Source organism: Dermacentor albipictus, chromosome 5, assembly GCF_038994185.2.
Source record: "Dermacentor albipictus isolate Rhodes 1998 colony chromosome 5, USDA_Dalb.pri_finalv2, whole genome shotgun sequence".
In the NCBI taxonomy this organism is placed as follows: Eukaryota; Metazoa; Arthropoda; class Arachnida; order Ixodida; family Ixodidae; genus Dermacentor; species Dermacentor albipictus.
This window is the reverse complement of record NC_091825.1, coordinates 148,139,963-148,155,725: the sequence shown is the minus strand read 5'-3', so window position 1 is coordinate 148,155,725 and position 15,763 is coordinate 148,139,963. Positions and strand designations below refer to the sequence as shown.

The window sequence follows — 15,763 nt, the reverse complement described above, 5'->3', positions numbered from 1 at the left end:
GACAGTGGCCCAAAATAATTTTGTTGTGTCTGTCATTTAAAAAATTATACACTAGTTCAAGCACGTGCACTGCCTTCTGCCAAGTTCATTCTCCACGTGTGGTTCATATTGTGCCTACTGCAAGGGGCCTTGTGCAAGCACTGTTTGCACCCTGAAAAACAGGGATTGTAATTTTTTTTTTTTTTTCAACTAGGTTGCCTTCATGGATGAAAGGGGCCTGCGCCACCCAAGTCCCAGCGTGCGCAGCCGGGTGTCCTACCTTTTTTCGAAGTTCATCAAGTCGCATAAGTAAGTTCACATCGCTCAAAATTTTCTTTCTAAAAGTGGCCCTACGGGCTGTACACAAGTTTTTCTTTCCAGTGTGGCTTCACAGTGATACAGGGGTTACTTGTACACGATTTCTTGCTTGAGGTGCAGCTTCACAGCAATGTTGTGTGTGACTGCTTACAGGGCTTACATGCCAGGGTTTCCTTTTCTATTTCCCCATGGGCTGTGTTTGGGCCGACAGGTTATACATACACGGTGGGTGGGTCACACATGCAAAAATACAGTATATGTACACCATGTACAAATCGTGCCTGTTGGTGCATGTAAAAAATTATACTGCTTCTGTTGTGTGATATCAGCGCACGCCTGTGAATAAAACAAGTAAATTCGGTTCATTGTCTTAGTCTGTGCCGCAACGCATTATGGCTTTTTTTTTTTTCTGAATGAGCTGACGTCAGCTTTCCCTGCTTCCTTTGGCATAGAGCGCACATGTTGAACTTCACTGAAGACATTCTGAAGCAGCTGCAGGAATTGCTGGTGCTGTGCCCCACTGAGAATGGTGTCACCATGTCTTCGCTGTTGTCACCCGATGATCAACTGTACCTGTTTGAGGCGACTTCCATGCTCATAGTGTCGGGCCAGTTCAACGCTGAGGTGAGTCCTGGGCAAAGTTTTGAGGGCTGTGAAGCAGCATCTGTTAGCAGCTGCAGCGAAAGGAGGAATTCACATTTTTTTTTCTCCGGCATGGTGTGAAGCTCAAAGCTTTCTTAAACAACTCTCACAGTCACGCTGATGACCTCGCAATTTATGAAACTGCAGCATGGGATGAGAGATCAAATGACTGTGAAACGCAACAGTGAGAAATAGGTGCGAAACAAAACAAGCTAGCAATGAATGATCTTGTAATTGGTCCAGAAATATTTGTTGCAGGAAGTGTAAAATTTGCGTGTCATTTTCTGACTGTTGCTTCACTAATATGCATGGAATAAGTTGTGAGGTATTTCTCAGATACTTCTCCGGTTAGTGTTGTCATCACACCCTTGCCGACGCCAGTCTTCACTAGCACAAACAGAATGAACAACTACATAAGTCTTTACTGAACTATTGTTAGTGTGCGACTGGTTATTTATTGCAAGCATCAATGCATGGCTGTAGGCCCACACCATGTTTCCAGCTTCTTCTGGTCTGTGCACCCGCCACGGTAGCTCAGTGGCTATGTCAATGCGCTGCTGAGCTCAAGGTTGCGGGTTTGGTCCTGACTATGGCAACAACATTCCAATGGGCACGGAATGAAAATACGATCTTGCACCATGCATTTTTTACACGTTAAAGAACTCCAGGTAGTAAAAAATAATCTGGAGCTCCACACTACAGTGTGCCTCATAAATTAGACAGTAGTTTCAGCATGTAAAACAGCAGTTTCTTGGTGGCCTGTGGGAGAGGTGCTTTTACAGCATGCTAAATGCAAGAGTTCACTGATATCTATTCAGTGAAACCTTTCACAAAGCTTTTCAATGTTTTGTCTTGCGAACAGTTATCAGTGTGTGAACTACCTTGTGAATGCCTAAAATGCTGAACCCTACTTTTCATATGGATTGTAATAGTACAGTTGTAAATGTTATGAAGCTAAACCAGATTGTCTCCATGTTTAAAGAATGGGAACAAGAGTCTTTAGGATGAACAAAGTTGGGTAAAGGTAGAATGCTGAAAGAAATAGATTGCTGAAAACTACTTGTTACTGCCCCTTCCCAAATACAGACCTTTATAGTTTATACTAATTAATGCATGTATGGATGCAAAGTTCTTCAGTCTGTACTCATCGGTGATATATCTTGTTTGTGTGAACTGCACTTTCAGAAGAAGCAGCTGCTCTTGAAGAACCAGTTGACTCCTGTGATGCGCAAGTTCGAGACTCTGGCCCAGCGGTTGCCTCTTGAGCCTACAGAGGAGAAGCGGCGAGACATTGCAGAGTGCATGAATCATGCCATTGCAGTGACCAGGTGAGTGGCGCCCAGTTTGATTGTAAGCCACAACCAGGCCTTGTGTGTTCATAATATTGCAATCAATTACAGCAGTCATTATTGTTACCAAAAACTTCATTAGATCTGACTTTATTTATTTATTTATTTATTTATTTATTTATTTATTTATTTATTTATTTAGTTAGTTAGTTAGTTATTTATACAGCACTGCAGACCCAAATGCAGGCCCAAGCAGGAGGGGCAGAACACATGAATACTTACCGTAAAAACCGGAATATAGGTCAAACTTTTTTTAAAAAAACCATTGCGAAGAGTTGACCCTCGTCTTATATACTAGAGATTGGTGGAAAAACTGCGGAAGTCTTGCATCAATGGGCGAATGAAGTAAAGGAGCGCCTTCGTTATCACCATCAGCAGCAGCGCATCGTCATGGCGTCGTGGCCATCGCTACTAGTTGCGTCGTGGCGACATTGTGGCACTGCCAATTTGCGTTTACATTGTCACAAAGTTATACTGGTTAAAGGCTGCTTTTTCACATTTTGTTTCAAAATGAGCGGAAGCCGACGACAAGTCACCGTCGCCTTCAAGAAAAAGGCGATTGAGTGTGCGGAAGCCCACGGCAACCTTGCAGCACAGCGCGAATTTGGGGTATCCGAAAATAGTATTCGGTACTGGCGGAGAGTCTAGTCTAGTTTCGGTCAGATAAGGGAAGTACATAGCAGTAACCTAGTACTACCGTATTTACTGAAATCCAGGCCGGCCCCAATTCTAAGCCAGCCAAATCCGAATCCAGGAAAAATAACCTTACCTCGAATGTAGGCTAAACAAAAAAGTGAGGACAGCGTTCACAGCATGAAAACAGCATTTATTTAATATGAACATGCCGAGCTCACTCTACGTTATCATTGCCGCTAGCCAGACCACACACACGCTTGCGGACGCGCACCCATGCATGCACAGACAGTGCGACACGGCTCGCACGCATTGTTGACACACATGCACAGCTCATTGTTGACACACATTTTATCATTAATTAAGTGAACTTTTTTTTCCTGTTCTCTTTCACATTTAGCACTATCCCAAAGGAGTTTGAGTTTCCTTAGTGGGCTGTGCAAGTAATCGTTTTGAGCTGATATTTGACTTCCCTTTAATTTGTACACATTACAAGCTGTTTTTCGGTAAAATCCTGGAAGTAAATGATGACTGTTCTCTTGTTACCTGTGTTACCAAGGCGATGAATCCTGCCAACAGACTTGCAAGGACTTGCAGACTTGCTTTGCAGAAAACACCTCCTCCATAACTTTATTTTTAAGAATAGGTTCAGTTTCGCCAACATCCCCTGGAATGCCAAAAACATCAAGATTGGATCACCTGCTCCTATCCTCCAGATCAGTCAACTTCACCTCGAGTGATCTTACTGTATGCTCAAGGTCATCTACACGCGAGGCTCGTTATGCTAATTCGATGAATCTGGCTCCCCAATCAGCGATAACTTTTTCCTCATTATTCTGTTCTAAGCGCAATTGCATCCGCTACCAACTTATTTTGACCGGACAGCAACTCCTTCAGCATGGATTCAATATAGGCCCGGCTACTGTAAGTAGGGCCAAGATTTAACTCGATGTCACCACACAACAGCAGCAAGCGTACACAGTACGCATCGTCAACAATAGCACACCCGTAGGGTCACGGCAAGACCAAAAGACTGCAAAAGTCACTTCTAATTGTGCTATAGCAGTTACTAACTTGCACGAGGTAGCAGAAAGGTTTAAGCCACATGACCATCAATGGTCCACCATGCCCACTGAAAGTGTAGGTCTGGAGCTGTTGCTTTTTAAGCCGATACGTCAATGCATCCCAAAACAGCGAAGGAATGGCATCATGAAGGCAGTGACTCGGACAACCCTGTCGCACCTGAGGTCCAAGTGCACGTGGTGAAGTTTGGCAGATAGGGTTGGTCGAATGCATTTCTTAAACGCTGATCATGCTGTGGTATTGCTGATCCTGCCAGGCCATAAGAAAGCGCGTGCACGAGGTAGCAGAAAGATTTAAGTCACATGGTTGCCGATGGTCCGCCATGCCCACCAATATGCCATTACACATCGTCTCTTGCTGTCCAAGTAATTTTGTGTGTTCTTTAAAGACAACCCTTTCACACATCTTCATTTTACTTTCCAGTCGAACGAGCAAGGCATTCTCGAATCAGCAAACTATGAAAGCTTGCAACTGTGTTTCCATTTACCTGGAAGCACTTCAGGTGTTCCTGCAGGCCTTGGATGTGAGTACTCATAAATGCTCTTACATATGATGAAACTGTAGGGCAAAAGAATTGTTTCAACACAAGAATGCAGTAGGCTATCTTGTAAGGTTTACATAATGCAGGAGAGAGAAAAAAAATCTATCGGCTTCTGCTGACAGAAGGGGCTTTTCCTTTATGGATTATCTGCTTTTGCAGTTGGCCTTAATGCCTATGTGTTCATTAGAGTCTTGATACCTGTGGCCACATTCTGAATCTGTCACTTTCATAGCGCATTTATTGGCTGGGCAATTAAACACAGAAGTGACAGAAGAAATAGTACACGTTGCACAAAATTGCAAGGTACCCCCAAAAGTGATCAATCCAGACTACAACCCCAGTACATATAACCAGATCTAGCAACCAATTTCAATCTCAAGAGTAGTGGTTATGGGGTTGCACTACCAAGTTTTGGGGCGTGGGCACAAATCCCAGCTGCGGCCCCATTTCGATGGGAGTGAAATGCAACAATGCCCATGGGTCATTGTTGCGTTTGCTTTTTGCCATTGGGTGCATGTTAACAAACCCCAGGTGCTCAAAATTATTTCAGAGTCCCTCATTATGGCGAGCCTCATGATCAAATTGTAGTTTTGGCACAGAACACTCCAGAATTTAATTTTTTAAAAATCAATTTCAAAGCACGATTTCGTGCTACTCATGGCTTCAGAGAAAACGCTATACACAGGCTGTCATCACATCTGTTGTATTCTTTGCTGCAGCTTCCATATGAGCAGCCATTGCTCCAGGCCGGTGTGCGGCAGTTTCTTCACCGTATGGTTGTGTGTCTTGAAGAGGAAGTTCTGCCACTTGTGCCTCGCGCCTGTGAGCAGCTTCTGCGCAACCCCGACGTACGCTCGGTGCAGGAGTTAATACCACTCATCAACCAGATCGTCTGCAAGTTCAAGGTGGGAGAACTTGTGATGTCTTAAAAGCTTAAAAAGCTGTACTGTGTTATAGCAAATACAGTCGACTTCCATTAATTTGACCCTGACGGGACCGACACATTTGGTCGAATTATCCACTAGGCATCTACCATACTGTAAAAACCAGGAATTCTCAGGGATATTAAATAGTGTTGAAATAATCTGCTTTTATCAAGGAAAACTAGCTATAATTTTATAGAAAGGGAACAAAAGTTGTGCTAATGCTGGCTCAAGTAACAGATAGGAATTGTGAGGAATCGTCTTCAGCGTGTGTCATCAGCTGGAGGAGTTGTCACTGTACAGCCAACGATTGATTTTCCAGACGCCTGATTTTTGGGACATGCCCGTTAATTTGGACGGCTTCGCAACGCTACCATGTACCCCATAGGGTCACTGTATAAGAATCCGTGAAATTGCAAACGCAAGAGCCCTTCACTGTCTGATTTGCTGGACTTTTTGCCATGACGGCAGGTCCGAAACAGCTTTAATCAAAGCCACAACCACTGCCATTTTCATAATCTCGCCACCTCGAACCAGCGCTCTTGCATGCAGATCCGCTGGCAGCCGTAGCCACCACTATGGCGGCCTAGCTAGTGTCGACATTGGCTACTGTTAGCAATTCGCCACTGTTGGCAATGGCGCCGATTCAATCTGTGTAATCCTCGCCATTGGCTTCGAAACTCGGGAAGCACAGTGCGTTGCACTGTGCTGGTTTTCGAAAGTGAGCTTCGCCTCAATATAGCAGTGTTACGCATTGAAGCATACGCGACGTATTGAGGTGAAGGTTAACCAGTCTGAGAAGGGGCAATTGTCACGGGACCCAGTATCTATTCCTAAATTACCAGACACGTGCGCCCACAATCTCCTCTCACAGTACGAGCACCGATATACCTCGTAAGTTTACTGGCAGGCCTTCAGAGCTTTTCCGAACGTGCCTGTGGCGATTCGAGCCCTTAAGGACAGTGAAAGACACGCATTCATCTTTTTGGACTGCCCAATTTTTTTAAACGTTTTCGCAGCCCCTAGGGGTCCGAAAAATCTGATGTTGACTGTACAACTGACCAAGAGGATGCTTCAAATTGTCCGTGGGGCGAACGTGCGACAGAAGGATGACAAGAACAGAAAGGACCAATGCATTGAGGAATGAATGGGAAAGGAAGTGTGCTGCCATTTCTTTGAAGGAGCTTGAGCTCAAAAAGCAAACTGTTGGCCTATGCCTAGATGCAAGGGTCCCTCATCCAAACCAAAATAAACTCTTTAAAGCAGTGAAATGCAACACTGAGGCATTGTGCGTGGGCTATGCCAGGACAGTTGAGAGAGAATCTCATTCCTGACAAAGTTCAGGCCTCATACCAATGAGTTTGCTGCGAGTTAATAGAAATAGTTCATATTTTAAAATATTTGCTTTTGTATGCATCCCTTCTTATTTGTATTTGAAAATGTTCGACTTGATTTGCAATATGCTTTACCATTTTTTTTACTATAGTTGATTTACTCTGCATTTTACTAACACCTCCCTTCTGTTTTCTTTTTGAATAAAATCGCTTCTCCTTACTATACAAACTGGATTAAGTAGTTTTTTTATTTTTTAACATGCTTACTAGAGAGTGACAGCATTGGGTGACATATTGTCAGCCCGTCTTGACATAAAACAAAGTGCTGTGTCACTCAGGGAATTTTGCAAAGGCACTCAGGGAAAACCTGGAAAACTCGGGGAGTTTGGAAATGTCAACTTCGTAGACACCCTGTATCCTAACAGGTTGGGTTAAACAAAATGCAGAAATGTGTCAAAAAAAAACTGGTGTATGAATGACATTAAAGCTCCTAAACGAAGCAGAAATAGCAAAGCGCACCTGATGTTCTTGCAAGATAGATGGGCTAGGGTATTACGTGCGTTACACATTCACAGCCAGTTTCTTAAACTCAGCTTTGCCGCAATACATGTGTGTTTCCCATGCAAACGCAGGTTTGGTTTTGTGTCCGATTACCAGGCAAGCAATCTTCAGTGCAATTCTATAAAAGAAAAAATGTGCGCGTTAGAATCTGGTAAATACCTTAATCAGATAATTGTGAGCTGTGCCTATAGCTTCTAGGGCAGGCCAGAATTAAGTGTTTTCAACAGAAGATCATTCAATACATTCAGTTGCCTAAGCTCTGGTGAGAATTACACTGCATTTAAATCGGTCGTTATTGGGGTCATCGTACGGGTAACGTGCATGTGTGCTGACTGGTTAAGTGCGAAATAACCATCAAAGACCAATTTTGGGATCGAAATAACGAAGGTTAGAGCCCATAGAAATGTATTGGCGCTGGCCAGCACTTTTAATCAGGATTAAGTTAACTGGAGTCGATTTAACAAAGTCGATTGTAATTTGATGGTTCTAGTGCTGTTTTTGTTGTTTGCTTAGGTGAATACAATACAGATATGGCCCTCTGCAAGCATGTGCTCAAGAAAACTTTTGTAAAGTATTCCATGTCACCAACACTTAGCTATTATGTAATGCTGTGGTGCTATATGGTACATATTTCAAGGAACTTTCATGGATGTTGAGGTATCTTTTGTTAGACCTAACAGTGTCAAAGTGGACAATTCATCTTGAAAGTGACAACAAATCATCGGTAACGTCTAATGTGTTATCTTCATAGTGAGATAAGACGTTGTAAAAGCTGATTTTGCCATTGTCTTATCTGTGGAGAGCAAGTAGCAAGAGTGAATTGGAATCCGTGTTTGATTTGAAGTTGTTCTCCAGCTGCCCACTTCTATTCCCATGTGGCAGCTGCAAAGACGATAAGGTTATTATACGTTTGGCTGCCTTGGTGACCTTGGTGCTTTTTGATCATAGAAATGATGATGCAGCATGGATTAGTGCTAGAACTAGCTGCACATGAGACCTGTGCTGGAATTTGTGGCAAAGTGTTTATTTTCCTCTCAAAAGACTTGGGTTTCCGAATTCCACACACTTGCTAGAAAGCTGTTGTAGCTGCTCAGGATTGAGCAATCAACTTCACTGTTAAAGGAGCTTCGGGTAGCTCTGTAGCTTGTTGACTCTCTCTTTCCTCAAGTCTCTCTGTCTCGGCTCCCGACAAGCATGAATGAAGTACTAACACAACATTTTCGACCCGTCATTTTAATTTTGCATTAATTTAAGGTCCCAGCTCTTAAACCATAAAAAGCATAATGGCAAATGTCAGAGCACCCTAAAGAATCAACTATAATCATTCCTGTGAACCAGTTTTGGTGCATAGGAATAGCTCACTCCATTCCTGCTATTGTTGTGGCTTCCATACCAAGGTGAATCAACCGACGTGCGGAATTTTTTAATTCTTTTTTTTTTTAAATCAGCAAGCACGTTTCCTTATGGCTACACATCACCAGAACGACAATGTTGTAGGGTCTGCCATCCTGAGGTGAACTTCAGGATCGAATGAAAATGTCTTATAACCACTTCCCAGCCTTCATACTTGCTAAGTGTCATCCCTTTATGTGCAAGAATCGTGTGGTTAAGTTTCTATAACTTTCAAAATATAAAAAAAGAGAAAAAAAAACAGTATGTGTCAGTATGTATCATGCTTTGTTAGAAGCCATGTTTTGAAGGAACCTGGAAACAGGCTCTATGGGGTTTGGCCACCTGAAGTTGCAAGGGGGGCAGCTGTCTTGGGTGTTCCAGAAAGAGGTGGTGCCTTTCCTGCAACGGATGTTCATGCCGCTGGTCGGAGTCATCTTCGGTGCATTGGCTGCGCCTGTGGAACCTGGCGATGAGCAGGCACTGCGTGATCGGCAACTGCTGCAGCGCGCTTACTTCCTCTTCGTGGCTGCTATCATCACCAACAACGTGGTTGAGGTGGTTGCTTCGCAAGGTGAGAACAGTACCATGCATAAGGCTATACACATATAATTGCAGTAGTACTACTTCTTTACTCGCAAGTTGCTATGTGGCACGCTACATTGATTAAAGACGGTGCGACGACCAGTTAAATAAGAAATTGCAGGCATTATGTTAATACACAGGAAGACGCTGATGTGGATTAGGCAGGTCATGTAATGTGTAGGGCACATAATTGGTGGTTTATTAGGAAAGTATGTGAACTATGATCTGTGATCCCAACTCACAGACGAACAGGAAGGTGAACAAGGACAAGTGCTTGTCCTCATTCACATTCTTCTCGTCTTTGTGTTGTTTTCGTGCTGTGAAATTGTTCATAGTCTGTTGGTTACAGTGCCAACTAAAGGGAACTGCAGTCAAGGGTGGCGGAGAACTAGGTGGTTTTATGGAACTAGGAAATTTGTCGGCTCAAGATGGCGCTGGCTGATGTAAGACAGGGGTAATTGTAAATTGCTGGGAGAGGCCTTTTATTTAGGCATGCATTCTGCAGTGGACATAAAGTAAGCTGATTAGGATGATGTCAGAATAATTAAAGGGCCCCTGAAACGGTTTGGACAAATTTTGTAGACGCGTAAGGTACAGCTTAAGTAGAACATTCGCAGCACAATTTAAGTGAAGCGTTACGTATTAATGGAGCTACAAGCGATTAGAATTTACCCTCCTCCCCAGCCATGCTTTTCCTCCTCAACTCGTTCGCCGAGCGAGCGGGGCTAAGCTCCGCCTTCACTGGTCCTGCGTCACAATGCGACGTCACATCGTCCACTTCCGGTTGTTTTGGAGCCCGCCCCCGCCCGTGCGAAACCTCTCCACTAGCCGCTTGGTGTCGACCCTAAGCGAGAGCTGTCGAAGCAGCGTGCGTTGCGAGCATTGTGTCGTAGCGCCGAACGTGTCTGGTATTCCGTTAACCGCAGGCAAGCTGGTCATTTCGGCAAACGACTGGAGGCATAAACTCAAGCTGATGAAGGAACTTTGGCGTAGACGTACGTGAGCGGCCTGATCGGTCTGCACGGTCCAGACACTTGTTGGCGCAGCGCTTAACCAGCCAAACAAAGCGCTAATATTGCTCTAACAAAGTGTAAAACATTTTAAACATTTATGAAAACAATGTGTTGACGATTACACTCCTGCGAAAAATACGCACCAGCAGCAAAGAAGAATACGCTTCGTTGCTGCTACTGTGTATTGTTGAGCTCTATGCCACCAGGTGGCTGCACCGTGCAGACCATTCACATTTGCCCTTCTGCTCATCTCGGCTCGTCCCGTTACAGCACAGTCAAGCGGCCAGACCCTGTCCCCTTGCGCTTACGTTTGCCCTAATACGGGACTCTCGAAACGCTATTTCGTTAGTAATCTTCCGGTGTAAAGTGACGGCCACAAACGCGCAAATCCTGGCGCCGATCGGATAGCGGCAGTCCGATGCGCAGCAGCCAGTTCGCTCGTACGCTGCCTTGCAGAGGGACACGATGTCGCAGCTTGACGTATTACCAGTCGCTATGTTTGCAGTCCACTAGGCAACAAATTCGAATCATAGTGCTCGCGAAAAGACTGAGACCAACTCTGACCGCGGAGCTCTCGTCAAAATGGAGTACGTTGTAACACAAGCAGACGACACTTGCTGTGTGCCAGAAGTGCTTAAGTGTACTGAAATATTGTTCTTGTGCATTCTCTTTATGTTACTTTCTTTTTATAAAAACAAATTAACTAACATTCCAATTATTACGAAGATCATTTGTTTACCATAAAGTTGGAAAAATTATCGATCACGCGCCCTGGTCAGCCAATCAGATAGCTCGCCCCACTGACGTCGTATGGGTGATTTCGGTCATATAGGTAGGGGCGGCTTAAAATTCCGCTGAGCAGTGCGCTGCGATCGGTAGCGATGTGCATTTTTAAAACCTTATAATAAATTACATGCTTTACGCAGATGTGTCAATTAATGATCAGAAGAACCTACTCTAACGACTCAGTACGTTTATAGAAAATCGTCAAAAGCGTTTCAGGGTCCCTTTAAGGTGCAGGCCTAGTACACGCAGAATCTAGAGTTTCTCACAGAATATTTGCTTATAAGGCCAACCTATATATACAAGTTAGACAATGAACTGAGAATATTGCTCTGTGGCTTGAAGTGCAAGCTATGTAGTAAAACAATATCGTGTTATAATTGACATCTCGGTGTATTCTGTGTAAAAGAGTTGATATATTAAGGGGGGACGCGGGTCTTGAAATCGCGAAAAATGGTCAAAAATGGCAATTTTCAAAAATTGCGTTTTTGAAGTCTTTAATGTCCCAACTATGCCTCTACAAAATATTATGGCGCAATTCCTACTCAAAGTATAAAATAAACGGTAATTTATAAACGTCGGTGAGCCGAAATTGAACGCCAAGCGCGAAGATTTGCCTCATTTTCAAGCTGCCGTAGCTCCGCGCGACGCGTACCGATCGGCGCCATCTTGGTCTCGTTTGAAAGCTGGTTTCCCGCTCTCCATTCTGGCGCCCCTCGGCACGCTGTTGACCCTCGTGCAGCGGAGGGATTGGCACCCGTTCTCAAGCGGGAAATCGTCGCGAGACAGCCGCTGATTGGGTGAACCGGGCGCCTCCTCGAGGCGCAGCCCTCTGATTGGCCGTGACGTATGCTTCGCCTTCCGCGGCCGCGTTGTCCGACTCCTTCACGTCGTCTGCTTTCGCCTGCACGCACGTCATTTTTCGAGCTCCTCTTTGTTTCCTAGTATTTTTCGTTCTGCCTTTTTCTTTATCGTTCTTCTAGATATTTTGGCTATTGGGTCGCTTCTTTTAACCACGAATTTCTTGCTTTTGCGTGCCTGGTGGCTTTGTTCCGCGTGTCACGATGGTGCGAGACGCGCGCTTGAAAGCAAGCACGCGAAAAGCAGTCGGCAAAAAGAGACGCGCATGGAATAAGAACAGCGCTACATCGTCGAGAACTACAGCTTCGGTGATGCCGCAAGCTGCTGTGCCCTTGGTGGATGCGGCAGGACTGAGCTCGCCAACAACAGCTTCGCCGGTGGACGCGGCTGAACAAACCCCGTCGACGCTAGCTTCGCCTGTGGACGCGGCTGGACAGTGCCGATCAGTGTCAACTTCGTTAACGCAAGTCTGTGCAGTGCCGGTGGATGCGCCTGGACTAAGCCCGTCGAAAATGCCAACTTTTGAGACGCTGCAAGTCGCTTCGGATTCCGTGTCGTCGGAAGCGGCTGAGCCGGCTGACCTAAGCCTAACGTTGACTTCGGCGTTTCCGCACGCCGCTTCGGTGCCGACGGACGCGGCTGAACCGAGCTCGCGTGCTCAACGCTTCGACACGGTGTTTTTCACGGAGGCGGAGTGCGCGGGGCGCGAAAATTACGCAGACAACATTAAAACTTCATTGGCGAAGCAGTCCGCGACTTCCCGCAAGTTCGAGCTAATGAACGTCGGCACAGCAAGTGAAGATGACGATCGCGGCACAGAGTACATCATCGTTGATCTCTCAGTGCTAAAGAAGATGTTTGTGTCCACAAGCTGCAGCAAGTGTGGGATGACCACTCTCCAACTCGCAAAGTGCAGTGAGAGAGAATACGGCCTAGCAGTGAAGTTGGAGCTCACATGCTCAAATTGCGATTTCGCCGAGCGGCACTTCTCGTCGCCACGAGTGCCCGGGAAATCCAACATCACGCCCTTCGAAGTCAATTTGCGGGCAATGAAGGGAATTCAAAGTATAGGCAAGGGAGCGACTGCCCTAGCAGATTTTTGTGCCACCATGAACCTCTCTCACCGAGGACTTCACCACAAGACTTTCAGGGGGCATATGGACACCATGGTGAAAGCTTGCCAGGCAGTAGCTACTGCTACAGAAGCAGCAAGCGTCAAAGTGGTGAAGGACATGTACAAGAACTTCCTGAATCCACCAGGAAATGTAGATGTCATATTTGATGGCACATGGAAGACACGTGGTCACAATTCAAATATTGCAGTAGGCTGCATCATAGAGCTATACACTGGCCTAGTACTGGACCATGTTGTGCTCTCGAGGTACTGTCGTGGGTGCCAAGGGGCACCTGATCCCAGTGATGATGGGTACGGTGACTGGGCTGTGAACCACAAGTGCATGAAAAACATCGACTGCAATGCCGGCCGGATGGAGACTGAAGCAGCTATCATTTTGTTCAACAGGTCTCTGGAAAAAAATGGGTTGCGGTACACAACTATACTTTCTGATGGTGATAGCCGCACCTTTCATGCATTGACCTCAGGAGAAGTGTATGGATATATATCCATTGAAAAGAAAGACTGCTTGAACCATGTCCACAAGCGGATGGGGACGGCTCTTCGCAACTTGGTGGAGAAGAAGAAGGCACAAGGAGAATCTCTTGGCGGAAAGGGCAACCTCACCCAAGATAAGATAAAGAAAATTACAAACTACTATGGGTATGCCTTGCGGAGCCACAGCCACGACGTTGCAGGCATGAAAAAGGCAGTGCATGCCACGCTGTTGCACATGACCTCGACAGATGAAGCCCCAGACCACAGTTGCTGTCCTCAAGGGGTTGATTCGTGGTGTGCCTTCAATCGTGCTTTGGCGAACCAAGTGGAGCCGTCACCACACAAAAACCCTCTGCCAGGCCACGTTCGCACTGCTCTTGAGCCAATCTTTGCAAGGCTGGGCGACGAGGCCCTCTTGGAGCGCTGCAAAGATGGCATGACACAGAACGCCATTGAGTGCCTACACTCTGTCATTTGGAGCCAAAGCTCCAAGAACACGCATGACTCTTTGCTGGCTGTTGAAAGAGCTGTTGCAGAAGCAGTTTCTCGCTTCAACCAAGGAATGGCAGCAACCAGCAGAGCTGTTGCAGCACAGCTTGGTTACAGTCCTGGGAGCTGCCTCATTCGTAGGAGCCTTGAGAAAGATAAACAGAGGCTGTGCAGGTCTGATAAAAGTCACACCAACGCTGAAAAGGTGAAGAAGAGGATGGCCAAGAAACACAAGCCTGACAGAACCCAGGACTACTGCCCAGGACTTTTGTGAATGTGTGGCAGATTCATAGAAAATAGCAGGTGACTTTTTGAGCTTTTTTTTTTTGTCAAAGGCCAACGCAATACAGAAGTTTTCACAATCTTTACATGAACAGATTTCTGTGAGTTTGGTGTTATTGTGTTCAGTAATGACTGGGCTGCATGCTAAAGCATTAAATTTTTCCATGTGATAGGTAAACAAAAGTGGCAGAGTAAGCAAAACTTTGAATGCAATTTTCTCAGCTTTGCTTTTTTGATCAAATGCCTTTGCCTTACGGAACTTTTCATAATGTTTGCATCAACTGATTTTATTGAATTAGGTATCATTTTTTTCAGTGAAACCTCAGCTGCATCCTAAAGCTTTCCATTTTTCATTAAACCAAATAGACTAGCAATTAGGTCAGGTGTAAGCTAATTACTCCTGCATTGTTTTTTTCTTCCTACTTTGATATTCATTCATGACCTATATGATGACTTTTTAAAAATTTCTTTAGCTTTAGGATGTGCAGTAGGTCCTTGGAAATGACAGCTATTCTTTAAAACTAGTTTTTTCAATTAAGAAATTACCATAATGGCCCGTAACAAAAGACCTATGTGGGATCAGTTATTTTGCGATATCTTCATTTCTAAATGAGATATATCAAATCTGAATATATATTTGGAATCAGCATTGAAAGATATATCTGCATGCGAATTTTCAGGAAGATACGTTAAGAAATAAAAAAAAAGTTTTCAAGACCCTCATCCCCCCTTAAAGGGACAAGGGAAGTGAATTCACCAGTATGCTTATTGCATCAATATACCTTTATTCACCCAAATATTCTACAGGACCTAGCATGCTGATGATGGCTGGCTGAACTTTGGTTGATCATTTGCTTTCTTTTTTTTTAAACTTGATTTGTCACTCCTTTTCCCCTATCCTCTATCATTTTAGATGCACAAAGCCTGGAGCAAGTCTTCACGACAATCATCCAGGGTGCTGTCGAATTCCCTGACCCAGTGGTAAGTTGTCATTCAGACTAGGCAATTACATGCAACATGTTTGCTACTTGCTTTTGTAGGTAAAAAGCTAAATCCATTCCTTGTTTGACCACTTCAGTCAAGTGCCTCCTTTAAATGCACTCAAAATGTTGCTCAGGTTAATCTCAAATCAGGAGCATTCCGTAGTAACATCTCTTCTAGTCATTATGGCATCTATTATGGCCACTCTGGGTAACAAAGGTTTGGCGACATACAGGTTTCACTTTAGGGAGAGGCTGTTCCAAGGTATTAATTTTACTCCATACTACTATAAAAACTGGGCACACTTGTGCCAGCTGTGTGGTTTGTATATACATGTAGCGTGTATAGCCACTCTTCCAGTACTGTCTTACCTGAACTTAACCCTTTGAGGACTTGTGTTTATGT

General features: G+C 44.8%; 1 protein-coding gene across 2 annotated transcripts in view; it reads left to right on the top strand.

Moving 5' to 3' along the window:
• The window catches only part of LOC135906215 (exportin-T-like), a 55,412-nt gene that overhangs the window by 35,727 nt on the left and 3,922 nt on the right, over positions 1–15,763 (top strand). The window contains exons 16-22 of one of the 2 annotated variants that reach the window (XM_065437482.2): positions 194–288; positions 750–921; positions 2,125–2,267; positions 4,428–4,527; positions 5,265–5,450; positions 9,137–9,326; positions 15,291–15,358. In XM_065437482.2, coding sequence (XP_065293554.1) covers positions 194–288; positions 750–921; positions 2,125–2,267; positions 4,428–4,527; positions 5,265–5,450; positions 9,137–9,326; positions 15,291–15,358 — 954 coding nt within the window. Of the gene's footprint in view, positions 1–193; positions 289–749; positions 922–2,124; positions 2,268–4,427; positions 4,528–5,264; positions 5,451–9,118; positions 9,327–15,290; positions 15,359–15,763 lie in introns of both variants that reach the window. The other variant, XM_065437481.2, reaches the window with a different exon arrangement.